At 35.7% G+C, this 15,717-nt stretch overlaps 1 protein-coding gene across 1 annotated transcript; it reads right to left on the bottom strand.

Moving 5' to 3' along the window:
• Positions 1 to 4,097: 4,097 nt before the first annotated feature.
• Positions 4,098 to 6,012, bottom strand: LOC306842802 (regulator of G-protein signaling 9-binding protein-like). Its single transcript, XM_079373876.1, has one exon. It carries the CDS (start codon positions 5,532 to 5,534, stop codon positions 4,806 to 4,808), a length of 729 nt encoding a protein of 242 aa, XP_079230002.1. The 5' UTR covers positions 5,535 to 6,012; the 3' UTR covers positions 4,098 to 4,805.
• Positions 6,013 to 15,717: the final 9,705 nt, after the last annotated feature.

Raw genomic sequence — 15,717 nt, 5'->3', positions numbered from 1 at the left:
ATCTCAATCTTCTCTGAAAACAATAGTTTTCCACCCGTTCAGTCTGAAATTCTCGGTTTACAGGCTTTACCTGATGCTTTCCATGATATTCCATTTCATCACACAGTTCCATCACTGTCATGCTGCATCCTTCATGCAAAGCAAAAAACAAAAGTGTTAGTTTCATCTAGTACGTTTAAAATTAGTATTTGATTTCAAGCCTAATGCAATTCTATGCTTCCAACTGTTATGTCAATGCATCAGCAAGTACCTTTCATTGTCTGCAGTCCAGAAAGAATTTCTGCTTGTTTGTTTTCAAGTTTTGAATTCTTGGTAAACCTGATGATATTTCAGAAAGCAAACAGGCATTGTCTAAATGGATTTATATCTTATTTCAGATAATTCAGTTCCTCACGTGAGAAACTGTAAAAAGAGCAAAGAAAGCAGGAAACGCTCTCATATACAATAACCTACAATCAGAGATTGTAGATTTTCCAACCCACAGTGAACTTTGCTGTCAGACACAGGACATTTGGCACTGGACTGCAATAAATGAAAGAAAGAAAGCAGGTAGTAATTCTCTGAACCTGTTAAGCTCTACTGGAGACAATAACATGCTCTGCAAGTGTGTGAGGAGGTTTGCTTTGATGAGTGTGAGTTTCACATTTAAACCATGATTTCTCAGAAGAGGGTTTAAGTTTTAATACCCGATTCAAAAGACAGGTATACAATACTGTTCAAAAGTTTAAGGATGGATGAGATTTAGGTATTTATTTATTTTTTGAAAAAGTAGTCATTTATCATTATTTCTATTTCAAATAAATGCTGTTCCTTTGGAATTATATATTCCTCTGAATCCTAAAAACTATATGGTTTCCCTGAAAATATTAAGTAACACAACTGTTTTCAACATTAATAACAATAAATATTTCTTAAGCAGCTAATCAGCATTTTAGAATGATTTCTTAAGGATCATGTGCTTTAATCGTATAAATTGTATATGATTTAATTCTATTATTGGGCTAATATTGCATGGTTTAATCCCTAAAAGAAGCAAGCTATGAGATCTCTATTATGTCTTTGACATTTAACCCTGATCCACACCGCAGTTTATTACGGTAAAGAACTGCCCAGTTAAACAAGAAATGAATGCATGACAGACAAATGAAGTGAACTATTGTTCTTTTTATTTTCACATGCCACTTAAGGGCAAGTAAATAGCTTTACAACAATAGATTGGTATCAGGAAACCACTGTCAAATAAACATATAAAATGTGACGTGCAAATGTGACCTGAACGTCTGTGCTGATTTCATAGAAGAAGAAAAAAAAAAGGTTCAAATATGAACATATCAACATCTATTAGAGACTGCTAGAGACGTTTATGAGAGGAAAAAAAAAATTCCTTTCAGTGATGATAACTATTAGCTCTGGAAAATTATTTTTGATTAAAATACTGATTAAGGTTTCAACTCAGTCAATTAAATTTTCTCCTTCAGTGAACCTATTAAATTTTCAGTCAAATTAAGTCCTTGTATAAGGAGAAAGTTCAGTTTTACAATCTCTAGCAGTAGCCCCTCACTGCAGAACAAAGATCCAGGGGGCGGGGCTGGAGCCACATCTAGGGGGATGGAGATTGGTTGGTTTGGGGGTGGAGATGGGGTGGGTTTAGGGATCAGGGGGTGGAGATGGGTAGGTTTGGGGGTGGAGATGGGTGGGTTTAGGGATCAGGGGGTGGAGATGGGTGGGTTTAGGGATCAGGGGGTGGAGATGGGTTGGTTTAGGTATATGTAAGGTAGGAGGAGTTGGATCTGGATCCAACCTCGCCCCCTGGATCTTGTGTTCTGTAGTGAGGACCATCTCATCTCTAGGACCCATTTTTCAACAATTAGGTTCAAAACTGAATAAGACAGCTATCTGCTACATATCTACAGTAATACTGTACTATATTTCAAATGTAAAAAAAATGAAATACTATCAAAACAACTAGATGAAGTGTTAGCATGGACTGTGTAAGATACTGCAGTGAATTCTGAACAGTATAGAGCTGTCATTCTTGTTTTGTAAATAATTTTTCATATAAGGAATAATGCTATCTGTTGTAAGTAATTTTAGCTCAGTGTTTTATGAACGACAATGTTTGCTGGGTGAAAACCTTTGCTAGTGTTATTGAAGAGTGACTTGAAACCTGTATGAAGTGATTTGATAGTTTTAGTGCATTTTGGATGCAAAATGTATTTTGGATAAAGGTTAATAAAAATATATTTTTTAAAAAGGTGCAAGTGCACTATTTTGTATTTGTCCACTAGATGGCAGGCCAGCATTTCAATGCTTTTAAGACTAACGGTACATGCAGCAAAAACAAAATCTATAATAAAAAGTGTTGTCATAAATGGCACTGAGCAGCCATCAGTACTTTGTTAATATTATCATTTTAAGTAACTTTTTACAGAGTTGTAGACACAGTTATCACACTTGACCAATGGATATCAATCTATGACCTTTCTTGACACATAAAGGTTTCAGATTAATTTGTTTAGAAAAAAAGCATATCATCTAAAAATGTGCATGTTTTTTTTTTCCAGGTCTGACAATCAAAATATTACAACCCTCTAAGATTTCCTGATTTTTCCGCATGCATATGACCCTATATTTAAACTTCTATCAAACCTAAAATTGGAATGATATGGTAACGAAGTCATCTTTTAGGCTTATGACATTTAATGCAATCTGAAAGCATGTGTATATTCTGTCCACCTGTTTCAAAAAAAGTAGGACAGCAGTTATCTTTCTATGGAGTTTCAAACTAACCTGATTTGTTATTTCTGCATTGTAAGAGAAATACTGTTCAGCTCATATACTGGAAAACAGTAAATTGGCAATATCAAATCAGCAGAAGACCAAAAGTAAGATTTCACTTGATTATCAATCATCATTCTTATTACACGTGAGTATATAACAAATACAAAGTAAACAAAACCTATGTAAAGTAGTTGAATACCTATACATAAACTGATGCATCCACTGGGATTTATGCCCAAACTTCCAAAAGCTGGAAGCTTTTGCAGATTATTGTGATCTCAATGTGCACTAGCTAAGTATAAAAAAATGAGTTGTTTTAATGGTCACTAAAAAGAAAACTGCAAAAGTGGCTAATTTGCCTCCCATTTGTTGACCTAACACAAAGACAAATAAAGAAATCATCATATATACGGTATATACCATGTTTACATGCATTGCTGCAGTTTCAATTCTCTCAGTCTTTCCTAATGAATGTTTGATACCTGCTGGATATGTAACTTGGCCTTTAAATGGCATCGATTTTCTTACCTGACGCTCCATTCTAGGGCGCCACTTAACAAGCAGTTGTTCCAATCATTATGGGCTCCTGAGCCACACGGCACGGCGGGAGACTAATTAATCGATCAAACTTGGGTAAAAGCTGGTTATATTGTAGATGGAGATGCTGATGATTAAATTAACAGACTGAGTTTCATCACTTTGGAAAATTTTTAGACAGACTACATTTTTCATGCACTTAACAGACATATAATTTAATTTACATGAGGAATGGTTTTATGAACAGAAAACACACAATATTAGCATTAGGCAGTAAGGGATGCATTGTGCACAGCTCAGTACAAATCTTCCTTTGGTTTAAAGAGGACTAACTGCTAATCACATTAAAGTCAAAAATCAAATACAATGTATGGTCTGTGCTGAGGTTACGCTGTAAGACCATGCAAGTAAATTGGATTTTGAATTCTTCTATAAATACCTTTTTAATTAGTTTAGCCAGAAGTATCTGCCAGCAATACTTAATCATGAAGCCTGAAAATAAACTAAGGGGATCAGAATTTAAAAATAACAATGACTAAATAAATTTCACTCAAGATCTGATTGCATAAGATAATCAGCTTTAACATGGTTTTCTAAAGTGCCTCTGAGACACCAGAGACCAGTCTATATGCTTAAATAAGGTTAAAGAAAAGATACTATTTAAGGTACCAGAAGGCAGTATGGAATATGACACCACCCATATTGTGCAAAGTATTCAACATTAAAGGTGCTTGATTAACAGAACAGCCTAAAAACCCAAACAAAACACAAGCATCATTTACTTCATTTATTATAATAAATATATTGTATAAACACTAACATGAGTACAATTCATATACAAATAAACTATAACAGACTGTTTTTCAGAACACACCTAAGGCCCATTTTCAAGAGCACAAGCAGTCAAAGATGGGCCATCTTCAGATACAAAAACCGAAAGCTTGCAGTTGGACTAAAAAGAATATCTTGGTGTGAAACCTCAGGAGGTCAGAAACACAAGGAGCAACTTTAAATATATCACCTATACCTACATAGACTGTGAAACAAATACCTTTAAATGCACAACCCTCTGATACCTACTCTGAGGGTCACAAAATTTGTAATCTTCAGGTTGTAGGTATTTGCCAAGTGGTGAAACTGCAAGATAGTGAGTGACAGTTAATTTAGGATTCAAATTTGCTAAAATAAAAGCTTTTATGAGACAATCCCACTTTTGATTGTGATATGTCCAGTTTTTACATTCATGGGTTGAGGAACCAGTCACGATGGACCACCAGAAGAGTTTTTATTCCTTTTGACTATTCCCTTTAAACACTGATGCATGTACAGCATCTAATACCCATCATCGAGGTGATCTGCTTATCTCCACACCAAGAGCCTCAAATTACATCCACAATTTCACAGGCCTACCATAGCAACGTGTTGCTTCCTCCATAAGAAAATCTAAACATCTGAGCAACAGTCATCCAGATAACTATCGTCATCCATTATAGATTAATCACCAGATACCCCAGAATTCCAGCTATGAGCAAAACAGCGGTGAAAATGATCCCTGCAAATACTTTCATCAACCCAGTTTCTCCTTCCACCGTTTCCTTGGGTTCCTCCTCGCAGATCGAGATGACACCAACCGATGAATTCCCAACGCTGACGGTGGATTTCAACTCGGCTCCCGCCTCTTGCTTCGCCTCGACTGCCCACGGCGCCACCTGGACCTTCATCTCCATCTCCTCCATCATCTGGTCCACCTGAGCGATTTCGGTCTCCAGCTCTTTGAGGTCCACCGTGTCGATGTTCGCGTCGGCTTCGTACTTCATGTTTTGGACGCTCATAGCTCGAGCCGCGACGGTGGTGGTGCTGCCTGTCATTCCCGTCTGGATGAGGTGTCTCGTCGGCACTTTGAGAGGGAAATCCTGCCCGATCTCCAAGGACCGCTTCATGTCCACCTCCAGGAGCTCCATGCTGCTGGTGAAGAGCACCCAGAGGCGCTCGTATTCAGCTCGATCATCTTTATTGATGTTTTTGTCCTTCAGAAGCGCCGTGAGTTTAGTCCTGTTGGCCACGGCCAGCTCCTGTGCTTTCTTTCGGGTCTTTTTAAGTTCCTCTCGGAGGTTTTGGGAATCAGATGTGCTCCCCAAAGCGATGACCAGATGCCTGTAGCAAGCTGTGACTTTGTTGAGTGCGTCCAACATGGTCTTGCATTCGTCTTTGCCCATGTTTGCAGGGAGATACGGATAAGTTTTCACCGAAATCCACAAAACTAGTGAAAAACGCGCTGGATGATAGTGTCTTTTAATTTCCACGGGAGCAGAGCGGTCATACGAGTGCACTCACCATCATCATCATCATCGCAAATTCCTCACCATCCATGTTCCCTGTTGATGCAGACAGACAGCAGCAGTCGGGCTTATCACTAAATGGATCCCTAAACGGCTTTAGTTGCGCTGCCGGAGATTAGAAAGCTTCAGTATGCCCGCATCAATTTAAAACGTCGCCTCTCTTCTTCTTTTTGCGCAACGTGCATGCATTTGAAACATAACAGGTGTTCATTTTAAAACTCCAAACAGAACGTTACAAAGGCAGCGCGATGTAAACAAACCCCCGAACGTTCTAAACGCGCCGGAGCTGTTGTCGGTGATGATGCTGATAGTGATGCTGATGAAGATGCCGAGATTTTCAGATGGCAGCGATCCGTTATTCGCCCGTCATCCGTGATACGAGCTTAAATAGGAGTAAATGCTTGCCAGTGAAATAACCTAGCACTCACATCCTGGAAGATCAGCTAAACCTGTCGCGATTGGTTGGCCGATACCATTTGATACCGTTTTTTATAGGTCTCTTAAAAGTATTTATAAGCACTGTTTGGAATTTAGTTTTTTATATACCAGCAGCTTTGTTATAAAACAATTAATTAAATTAGGCTATTTAAAAAATGCTTTCATATAACATAATATAGAATAGCCTATAATAAACAGTTCGTGATGCCTCTCCACTGTAAATGTGTTGTATTACCATTACACTGATGGCATGGCTGAAAAGGTCTGAATCAAATATAGTTGTTCCTTTACTCATTTGGATACATCTCAAGTAGTTTTGGAACACCTTACAACTTAAACCCAGCTTGGAAGTGTTGATGCTGAGTGGCTTATAGGGTTTATTTTGTTAACAAGCAAAGCTTACTAGAGCTTAAATTCGGGATTTAACTGAAATTGTGATTTTTATTTTAGATGCTGCAAACAAAATAATTAGCACTTTAAGAGCTGTGTGCATCACATCAAATAGACCCTAAAAAGAGATGTTTTTAAAGAGATGCACAATTTTGACTGAGTTCCCCTCTGAAGCAGCTGTCCCATGAGGACTACACAGATGGAATAGCTTATACTTTTAGATACAGGCTTGTCCAACAACACTAGTACAACAACCAAAGCTTTTAAAAAGTCTACGTTCAACTTTTGCTGTATTTTAAAATAAAAGTATTTTCAAGCCTATTTCTGGTCCTTTCTAGTCTCTTTGTTTATCTCAAGGTTTTAGAAGCACTGATTTTAAACTTAAAGGTATGTTACCCAAAAAACTAAATTTTGAAATCATTTACTCACCCTCCAAATCTGTGACCACAAAATCAGTCATAAGTGTCAATTTTTCGAAATTGAGATGTATACATCATCTGAAAGCTGAATAAATAAGCTTTCCATTTATGTATGGTTTGTTATGATAAGACAATATTTGGACGAGATACGACTATTTGAAAATCTGGAATCTGAGGGTGCAAAAAAAATTGCCTTTAAAGTTGTCTAAATTAAGTTCTTAGCAATGCATATTACTAATAAAAAAAATATGTTTTGATATATTTATGGTAGGAAATTTACAAAATATCTTCATGGAACATGATCTTTACTTAATATCCTAATGATTTTTGGCATAAGAGAAAAATCAATAATTTTGACCCATACAATGTATTTTTGGCTATTGCTACAAATATACCCCAGCGACTTAAGATTGGTTTTGTGCTGCAGGGTCCCATTTGAGTTTCTTGCTTTTGTTGAACACTAAAAGACTATATTTTAATTAATGTTGTTAACCAAACAATGTTGTTTATGGTAGTCATTGTAGACTTTTTTCCATACCATGAAAGTCATTAATTTTCTTTCCCAATGTACAATGTTAATTAAGATTTCTCACACAAAAATGTGATGTTGTGATGTAGCTTTCTTTACCATTTCTTTCTGACCATAGAAAATTATTAATGTTATATTCTAACTGTGTGAGTCATTCATTCCCATGGAAGAATTTGTCATGTTCATTTAGGGTTCTTTAAAAATGGAAAAACTGAATTGGACAAGTTCTAAGTTTACTAAAACTAGAAATATGATTTTAGATCATCATATGTGTTTTAAGTGCTGTGTCTACCATTGTATGATTTTCAGTTAAAGAACTAGGCTTTGTTTTCAATATGGGTCACTTTCACTTAATCACCATTGGCAACCACTCAGCCATGTGCTACTTTCAAAAGCATCTCATTTCAAAACATCTTATGTCAGATTGTGTCTCTCATTAACAGACAACCACTTGTTTGATATAATGAAACCAGAGCCAGAGTACTAGATATATTGCTCTCCATGAGTACTTGTGCATTGACAAATAATATGGATTTCATAAATAGACAGAAAGATTTACATAAATCAGTCTATAATCTATCTATCTATCTATCTATCTATCTATCTATCTATCTATCTATCTATCTATCTATCTATCTATCTATCTATCTATCTATCTATCTATCCTATTTTATCGCACATTTTTGTTCAGTTATCCCCATGTTCAATAAGATTATAAGTATTCATAGAAATAATTGGGGTGAGTATTTCCTCTAAACTGAATGAGAGAGCATGTGGAGTTGAGAATGCCAAATATATTTGAATAAAGGATTAGTCATGCATTAATAAGAAGGAAATATTGATTTTTGTTCTCATTTTACCCTTGCCTCAGAGCATATGTGCAATGGGAAGAATCTGTGCTGCTATCACAACTGTCGTGAGCAGGATCCCAGACTGGGGCAACCCTCAGCTGCAGCTTTGCTTCTGTTATGTCACTGTTGTCCCTGTGAGAAAGACGCCTCACCCCAGGTCTGCTCCAGCGGGACTGTCTCTGCAATTAGCTCACTGGGAGATGCTCTGAATAAAAAGCCACTGCCAAATAACAATTAATTTACAGACTGCCTCTGCCTCATTTTAATTGATAATCATAGTGTCTTTAACATGTTTGTAACACTAATAGATATAGTTCCCTTCCAGTCGAGTTGCATATTGTTCTACTGTACTATAAGAGCCGTGATGAGACTTCACCTGCTGGGAGACCCAGAGGAAAAAACCTCCACGTTACCCTGCTGTGTGAATGCAGAATAGTATATGCCATTGCAACTGCTGCCCCATAGGGTGAAAAACAGCACGTCCCTGAGTTGGCCTCCGATCACATCTGCCAGCTGTGCCACCACAATATGCCCACCCCAAGAGACTTCACATGTAGACTACATATACAGGCCTAATGTATCATGGTATTCTTTAAAATACCATGCAAACACCATGAACATGGTAATTATTCAATATTTTACCAGTTTGTAGTAGAAAAATACAGAAGGACCACAAATTTAATTCGAATGTAATTTGTTAGAGAAATGTTTTTATACCTACTTCAAGCAAAATGTTAATTAATATGCTACTGTTCAAAAGTTTGAGGTCAGAACATTTTTTGGAAAGAAATTAATTATTTTATTCAGAAAGGATGCAAATTGATCAAAAGTTTCAGTGAAGACATTTATAATGTTACAAAAGTTTTCTATTTCAAATAAATTAAACTTTAAAGAATCCACAAAAAATATTAAGCAGCACAGCCATTTTTAAAACATTTATAATGAGAAGAATTTTTTCTTGATCAGCAAATCAGCATATTAGAATGATTTCTGAAGGATCAAGACTGGAGTAATGCTGAAAACTCAGCTTTGTGTCACATTAATTAATTCAATTTTAAAATGTATTCAAATAGAAAACAGTTTTTTAAATTGTGATAATATTTCACAATATTATGCAGTTTGTAGTGTATTTTAACATTTCAATCAAATAAACACAGTCTTGTTGAGTAAAAGAGATTTTTATTTATTTATTTATTTTAAATCACAGATTTAGCTTAAATAAAAATCTATAATGATTTGCATTCATATTAATGGGTGGTTATTTAGATGTTAAATAACACTTTAATTATTATTTATTTACTGAATGCATTTTCCTAAATGTTTATTTTATATTTGTATATATGTGACCATGGGCCACAAAACCAGTCTTAAGTCGCTGGGGTATATTTTTAGTATTATCCAAAAAATACAAAATTATTGATTTTTCTTTTATGCCAAAAATCATTAGGGTATTAAGTAAAGATCATGTTCCATGAAAATATTTTGTCAATTTCCTATTGTAAATATATCAAAACTTAATTTTTGATTAGTAATATGCATTTCTAAGAGCTTCATTTGGAAAACTTTAAAGGCAATTTTCTCAATATTTAGATTTTTTTGCACCCTCAGATTCCAGATTTTCAAATGTATAAATTTCAATTTCGAAAAATTTACCCTTATGACTGGTTTTGTGGTCCAAGATCACATATACATATATATACTGTATATATATGTGTATGTGTGTGTGTGTGTGTGTGTGTGTATGTGTGTGTGTGTGTGTGTGTATATATGTATGTGTGTGTGTGTGTGTGTGTGTGTGTGTGTGTGTGTGTGTGTATATATATATATATATATATATATATATATATATATATATATATGTATGTATGTATGTATGTATGTATGTACAACCCGAATTCCAGAAATGTTGGGACGGTTTTTAAATTTGAATAAAATGAAAACTAAAAGAGTTTCAAATCACATTAGCCAATATTTTATTCACAACAGAACATAGATAACAGAACAAATGTTTAAACTGAGAAATTTTTCTCACTGAGAAATTGAGCACAAAATGAGCTCATTTCAAATTTGATGCCTGATACAGGTCTCGAAATATTTGGGATGGGGGCATGTTTACCATGGTGGTAAACCACATGCTCAGGGAAAATGTTGCTTGATGTTTAATAGCTCTTCTCCAGTGGATGGAGAAGTGACCTGAAATACACCCACAGCAGGAAACTCTTAGCCTTGGAGAGAGCAAATGAGTCCACAAGCTTCCAGCTGCTTTCCTGTCATAAGCAATAAGGTTCGTATTTGCAGGTTCTATCCTTGGATGTATTGAATTTAAAATGCACTTTTTAAAGGGATAGTCCACCCAAAAATGAAACTTCTTTCATGTTCAGCTGCTTTAGAGCAGTTGCTAACAAAACTGAAATGAAAACATGGACAAAAAACACAATGGAAGTTAACAGGAATTGAAACTGTTTAATGCTTCAAAGTATCTTTTTTTCATGTTCCGCAGAGGAAAGAAACAGATTGAAACATGAGGCCGAGTAAATTGATGGAATATCTTTTTTTGGTGGACCATCCCCTTAAGTTTTTTGACCTGATCAGCAACCCTGTAAAGAACTTCCAGTAAATTCGCTATGGAAAGTATGGCACATTTGACTGTGCCGAGCCGTAGAAGCGTGTTTACTGGCCCCTTGGGGCACTTAAACATTTGCAAAGGCTTACATATTAATGAGAAACACAGAGCAGAGGAAGGCATACGGTTGTGAGTGTTTACTCAAGCAGCTTCACAGTAGATCATATATTGAAACGGTACAGAAAACATGCTAATGCACTATAAAGATGGACTTTGACTGAGGAGTCACCAGCCCAAACCACAGCATGATCTGCACATGCTGTAATCCAGATTACAGGTTACTAAAGGCCCCTGGATTAACACTATAATGCTTACTAATGCCCCTTTTAATGGAAGTAGCCTTTTCCTCACTCATCTTCTGACCATGTGAAATGGCTTCTTCAGATCAAAGTTTTCAAAAGGGATAGAGCACTTAATCTCAGGCCGGAGGATATCAACAACCAGCAAATACATTTACGTGAATTTACAGTACATTCAAGTGAATTGACGTAATGATATGCAAACACATCATTGTTTTCATGTGGTTGAAAACACTCAAAAACTCTGTCCAAAATATGTATTTAATATATATGAGCCTTCATATACCAAAATATATTTCAAAATGTTAAATATTAAAAATCATGGCTGATATGAATTCTAATTCATTTGTTACATGGAAATGCAGAAGTTGATTGCATTGTGGGAAATGGAAATGAAAAACCAAGCTGCACTGATGATCTCAAATGCAGTAGTTCTTCCGAATATTTCATGCATACAGAAAATCCACATACTATGCACAGAACTTTAGATTAAACATGTCCATAAAGTGCTTCTAAATATTCTGTTCCGAGTTTCTTCCTCTAGATATCCACATAGACTGCAGTGAATATTTAGAGTTCCTTTTGGAGTTTTTGAGCGTGCATTAAAAAGAGATGACTGTTTTAAGAAGAAAAAATAAAACAGCACACCAGTCAGACGAAAAGAACGGTAAAGGGAGTGCTTGTCTTCTTTACTGAATTATTGATGCCACACTCCAGAGATTCACAGACTGTGTAGTTCCTGGCAGAGTCCTACACGCAATATCTGACCTGGCGTAACCGGAGATTCACGTCACCATACAGTGCCATGTCTGGATGTCTTAATGACAAGCCTCATCGTGCCATTCAAACCCAAGGTAAATCTCGTTTGCTTTTTTAATCTATTGTTAACTCATTTTGTCTGTTTGCACAAACCCTTACATACCCCCTTATATTCATACTCTAACTTATACTTTAATGTAAATCTGTTCTCACAGATGACCTTGATGCCACCTGCAGTTGCATTATGAACCTTGACTTCTCTCCACTAAAAGGGATCATCTGGACGGGAGACGAAGCATCTGTCAGTGCCAGTTTTAGCACTAATCCGATCTCATCTTCACCCGCAGATAGCTGAGAACTTGAGGAGAGAATGAAAAGCCTCCTCTTGCCTCATTCCATACTATCCAATGTTCGTCTTGCAACAAACGGATATGGTTTATCCTGTGTCATTCCAATCACATGACAAAAGATTTCAAGAACAACCTGTACTTACGCTCATAAAAGATGGGGCATATTACAGTTTTTCTCAGTCGCTTTGGTGCATTTCTCAGATCAGAATTGAAATTCTCAAAACTACCTGTTCGATCTTCATATCATTGTGTCACTTGTGCATATCATAAAAGCAGTTTCTCATTTCTTTGAACAAGTTGCAAATGGTACATCCATGCAAATGATTATGAACAATTATCTGCTGTTTCCTACATTATCAATTGCTTATGTCATGTTGCTCAAAATGTATCATATAGATCTCTGTGCTATTGTCTTACCCCTCAAAACATCTAGTCATTAGGTCATCGCATATGTCATTAAATGCAAAATGGTTGATCCTTAAGTTGTCATAAACTGTCAAGCATATTTTCTACACATCTCTATTAGACTTTTTGTAAATGTGCCATGAATTGTGCAAGTGAATCTTGACTCTCACTAACGAAGAGAATATAGATCAACCAATTATAAACCAATTCTCTGAAGGAGTATCTCATGACCCTTCAATTGGCAAGCATATAAAGACAGAGGACAACACAAAATGTACAAATTCTGATGATGGATGAACATCCAGAAAATGATCAGGAACAACAGCCGAGAGGAAGACGAGGAGTAAGGATGCATGGAAGTGTACAGAGGCAAAACAGAGGAAGAGGAAGAAGAGGCCAAGGACAGAGGTGCATATCAGATGAAATAATGTTGTCAATCATGGCCTTACGATGGCTGAAGTGTGCAGCTAAATATTGGGAGATCGACCATATCCTCAATAATTCAAACATGTTAAAACAGTCTCTTTCAATCAATAGCCCACATACAGTAATGTGTAAATTTGTACTTTTGAAAGGAAATATGGCATAAGATGTGCAGCCTTCTGCATTTCAGTAAAGTAACTGTCATCCAAACTGTTGCCATAGTTTACATCAGAACATCCCTCCAGAGTACACTGTTATATTGACAACATGACTAAGCAATTTGACTGTCTTATCCGTACACAATGACACAAGGACTTGTCATTCTGATGGCACTGACAGGTTCATTGACACAGATATTTATTTTTGAGAGATGAACTAAGTATTTTGAGCAAGAGACTGGCTTTTGCAGGTAATCCATGGTGTTTTGCTATTTGTACGAGTTGTTTTGAGAAATGCACTTACTGTTTTGCAGATTTTGAACTTTTACAGATTTTACAGATTTTGAACTTTTTTAAGAGAGAGAGTTTAGAAAACATATCTAACACTGTGCACTAACCAAATGTGATGCAATAAGATTCCAGCAACAAGCAATTTGTTTGTCCACACCAGATGCAAAATGTCCATGATGCCCATTTGTGACTTTTTATCTTACAGTTCAGACATTTTTCTTAGTGTCATTTCATTTATGTGTTTATAACTTATGATTCTGGCTTATTTTTTCATAATTCTGACTCAGAAATCAGACTTTCTTTCTCTCAATTCCGAATTTATGTCTTGCAAGTTTGACTTTTCCTCTCTGCATTCTGAGTTAACATCTCAATTTTTTCCATTACAGAATAGAAAATAAAATTCTGCCTTTTTTTCACTGGGCTTATATAGGCTATCCTTTTTTTTTTTTTTGTAAAATAGCCAGAAAAAAATCTTAACTTGTGAAATAAAACATGCTTTATTTTTTATTATTTTATATAAAATAGGCTACAAAATCAATCAAAAATCACAGCCAATTAGAACAGCGTGTGGGCAGAGTCTGTTTGCAAGCACACTGCACTCGCACCTAATTCATAAATATTAAACCATTTTAACATTATTTAAAATAAATATACAGAGTGACTGATGCAATCATTGTTACGGAATACATTGGTTCATAATCACTGTTCATGTTTCCTTTCATTAACGATCTGAGGCCTAGTATATGATCCATTGTTGCTTTCATTGTGTAACTATAAAGGTTACGCAAAATTATATTCAAACTCACATTAGATACAGTCACATAGCACATAGTCAGTACCTGACATTGTCATTGTCATAAGGACAAATCCTCTGCCTGTGGGCTATAAAATGAAGGTTTATTAAATACAAAATGCATACATTTAAATACAAATTTAAATAGCATTTAATATTTGATATGATAAGTATGAATCTAAAATGGGTTTGGTCAATAGTCAGTAACATAACTGTTAATTCTGGTTTGAAGCACATTTGCTGTTTGCTGATTTACAATATAAAAACCATGTTTGGTTGTAAAAATCAGTGTACATATCCAATCTAGCAGTTTGAGAGACCATAACAAAACCTGAAATATTAATTCAGAGGGAAACATGATGTAAGTGTCATATTACTCAAGAACTGTCACTCAAATTATTCACTGCAAAAACGGCAAGCATCTCATTTACATGAAAGAAAAAGCAGGGCATAACTGCTGGACCTGAATTTTGTGCACTTTTGTTTGTGCACGTGCGTTCAGTTCTGAGCACAGAGAATTAACTTTGTCCACAGAGGCTGTTTTTGAGAGGTTTATATAGGCTTTTAAAAAAATAATTAGCTCTGACTCGTTCTTCTAAAACCCAGGTTTTTCATGCAGAGGGGCTTGTGGCATTGGTGGGATGTTTAATAATTCAGGTTTAGTCAAAGATGTTTTGTGCAGACTGTTACAGCACTGCCACCTGCCACGCCTGCTGTATCTGAGTCATTATGAGCAGAAGCACTCACTGCTCACTGCTGCTTCAGTTTGGCCAGGTGACAAAAACATTATCACTTCAATGCACCAGGCATACTACAAGCAGCATGAAACAAAAGAGCAAGATGAAGAGAATTATGACGTGCCGTTAATTTCACACAAGATTTTAACATAGTAAATTAAATATTTTAAAACTGAAATGACCTTTGATCGGATCCAAACACACACACACACACGCATGGACGCATGGACGGATGGATGGATAGACAGATAGATAGATAAAAAAAAAATTCACAATAATTTCAATATAGTCCACTTTAGATAACTCTCAGTAGGGTAGGTTTAGGGTTAGTAGAATGAGTTGACACATACTTGCAAAGTTTCTCATAGTCAGTATGTTATGTTGTATGTAAAGTGTTAGAAGATATTAAGCAGACAGTCTAATACTCTAGTGACTGCTAGTTGGCATGTAGTTGCAAAGTTACTTACTGTTAGTAGAATATCTAAAGTGGACTATCGAAATAAAGAGTTACCCAATAATCATGTAAATTCTAATATGGATGTTTTATTTATAACAAGACCCATATAAGTGTATAATATAATACACATAAATTAGA

This window comes from Barbus barbus, assembly GCF_936440315.1.
Source record: "Barbus barbus genome assembly, chromosome: 23".
NCBI classification, from domain to species: Eukaryota; Metazoa; Chordata; class Actinopteri; order Cypriniformes; family Cyprinidae; genus Barbus; species Barbus barbus.
This window is presented reverse-complemented; position numbering and strand designations above follow the sequence as displayed.

Excerpts from the sequence above, each read along its gene's own strand:
- LOC306842802 (XM_079373876.1), bottom strand. The coding sequence starts at position 5,534 with ATGGGCAAAGACGAATGCAAGACCATGTTGGACGCACTCAACAAAGTC.